This window comes from Frankliniella occidentalis, unplaced genomic scaffold (genome assembly GCF_000697945.3).
Source record: "Frankliniella occidentalis isolate FOCC.00 unplaced genomic scaffold, Focc_3.1 Scaffold5, whole genome shotgun sequence".
In the NCBI taxonomy this organism is placed as follows: Eukaryota; Metazoa; Arthropoda; class Insecta; order Thysanoptera; family Thripidae; genus Frankliniella; species Frankliniella occidentalis.
Window position 1 is genome coordinate 1,052,922 of NW_026267135.1, and position 1,707 is coordinate 1,054,628.

Genomic DNA, 1,707 nt, shown 5'->3' on the forward strand with positions numbered 1-1,707 from the left:
GTTTAGTTGTTCAAATCCATTGGTTTAGTTTCTTTTCATTCAGTCCAAAAAACAAAATCTGAAATGGTTACCTATGTTTAAATTTATTTGACAGTGTGTCAATATTTAAGCATAATATCTTGATATGCTATGGCACAAGTTGATAGATGTCATTAATTTGAAAACAATTGCAACATCTAGACGTACAATTAATTTTCGTGTGTTGCATATTGTCTACAAGTGGATTTGTGCCCCCCCCCACCCCCCTCCGCCGTGTCCCTCCTCATTTCCTTCGTCTTTCTCATGGATTCGAACACGTGAAGACATCACGCTGCTTGCTGGTCGTCTTCTACGTCTCCTGAAATCTCAGCCCTGCGACGATGCTGGGGCTTAAGACACCCCTGACGACGCCTCTCTGTGAAGCATATCACTCGCACCACAACACACCCGGCGGCGGGTGTCATGTCATTCCCCCCTCGAGAGCGACGACACGACACGACGGCGGCGGGGCGCTAGTACTCGTTGACCCAGGGCAGGCCGCGGCGGCCGCCCCTTCCGCAAGCCGCAGCTTGCTGCTGGTAAACAGCAGTCAGCTGATTTGCCACTGACTGACTACACCGCACCACCACCGCGCCTGGTGTGTGTGTGTGTGTGTGTGTGTGTGTGTGCGTGTGTGTGCAGCTGTCAGTGAGCAGCACGACCGGCTTTGCTTTCCGTGGCACACGGCCGGCGCCGCGTCAGCGAACAGCTGCTGGGTGCGGTGACAGGTCTTATCTGCCTTTCTCTTGGATCCCCCCCCCCCCTCCTACACATCGTCTGTCATCGCGCGCATGCCATCATGCGCACCCAGTCCATCATCATCATGTGCTGGCAGACGCGATCGCACTGGAATGAATGACCAGCGATTAGTGTGTGTTGTTCCCCTTCGCTGCTGACGTGACCTCTCTCTCCATGGCCTCCGTGTGTGTGCTGTTCTCTAATCTTCCTCGTCCTTGTCTGTCTGTTGCAGGTTAGCGTTATACGTCTACGAGTACTTATTACACGTAGGAGCTCAAAAGGCTGCACAGACCTTCTTATCAGAGGTGAGTAGTAAAAGACTTTTCGACGACGACGCTTTTTCAAGTCTTCCCGCCAACAAGAACAACGCGCGCTCGGACCGTTGGCGCAGGTCAGGGATCGGATCCGCCGCGGGGCGTGGCGTGGCGTGGCGTGGCGTGCCGGGGAGGCCCTCTGCGCCACGCGTCGCAACGCGCCGCCACCCCGCTCGCCACAATTAATGAAATCGATCCTTAAGTCGTCCGTCCGGGTCCGGACGTCACGGCGATGTCGCGCAATGACGTAGGAATCCGATTGTAAACCTGAGAGACTGGTCGCACCGGACCGGACGACGTCAATCGGTCGTCGCGACTTCTCTTGCAAGTGCCCCTCGCCGGTGCATTCTGTCTGGAGCCGTGAAGCTGGAGCTGGAGCGACCTGGAACGGGGGGAGAATTTGGCAGTCGTTCGGGCGCCACCGGTGGCGGGCCCTACTACTCCTGCGGCTGGGCTGCCTGGCTATGCCGGTGTCGGTGTGGACCAGGAGCAGAGGAAGGCTTGCTAGAGGGGAACACATCGGAGGTGCGCGGGGCGGGGCCGGGCGGGGCGGGGCGGCACCGGCAGGGCACGGTCCAGAGAGAGGCGCGGGTCGGCGCGGAGCCGAACTGAGCGGCGCGGAGCAGAGCAGCCGCGG

The 1,707-nt window shown here is 58.0% G+C and overlaps 1 protein-coding gene across 1 annotated transcript in view; it reads left to right on the plus strand.

Annotated features, from left to right (window-relative positions):
- LOC113214282 (single-stranded DNA-binding protein 3) overlaps nucleotides 1–1,707 on the plus strand; it is a gene marked incomplete in the record, with an annotated part of 54,012 nt that overhangs the window by 7,288 nt on the left and 45,017 nt on the right. Inside the window, 1 exon segment of the mRNA XM_052269828.1 lies at nucleotides 989–1,061. Coding sequence (XP_052125788.1) covers nucleotides 989–1,061 — 73 coding nt within the window.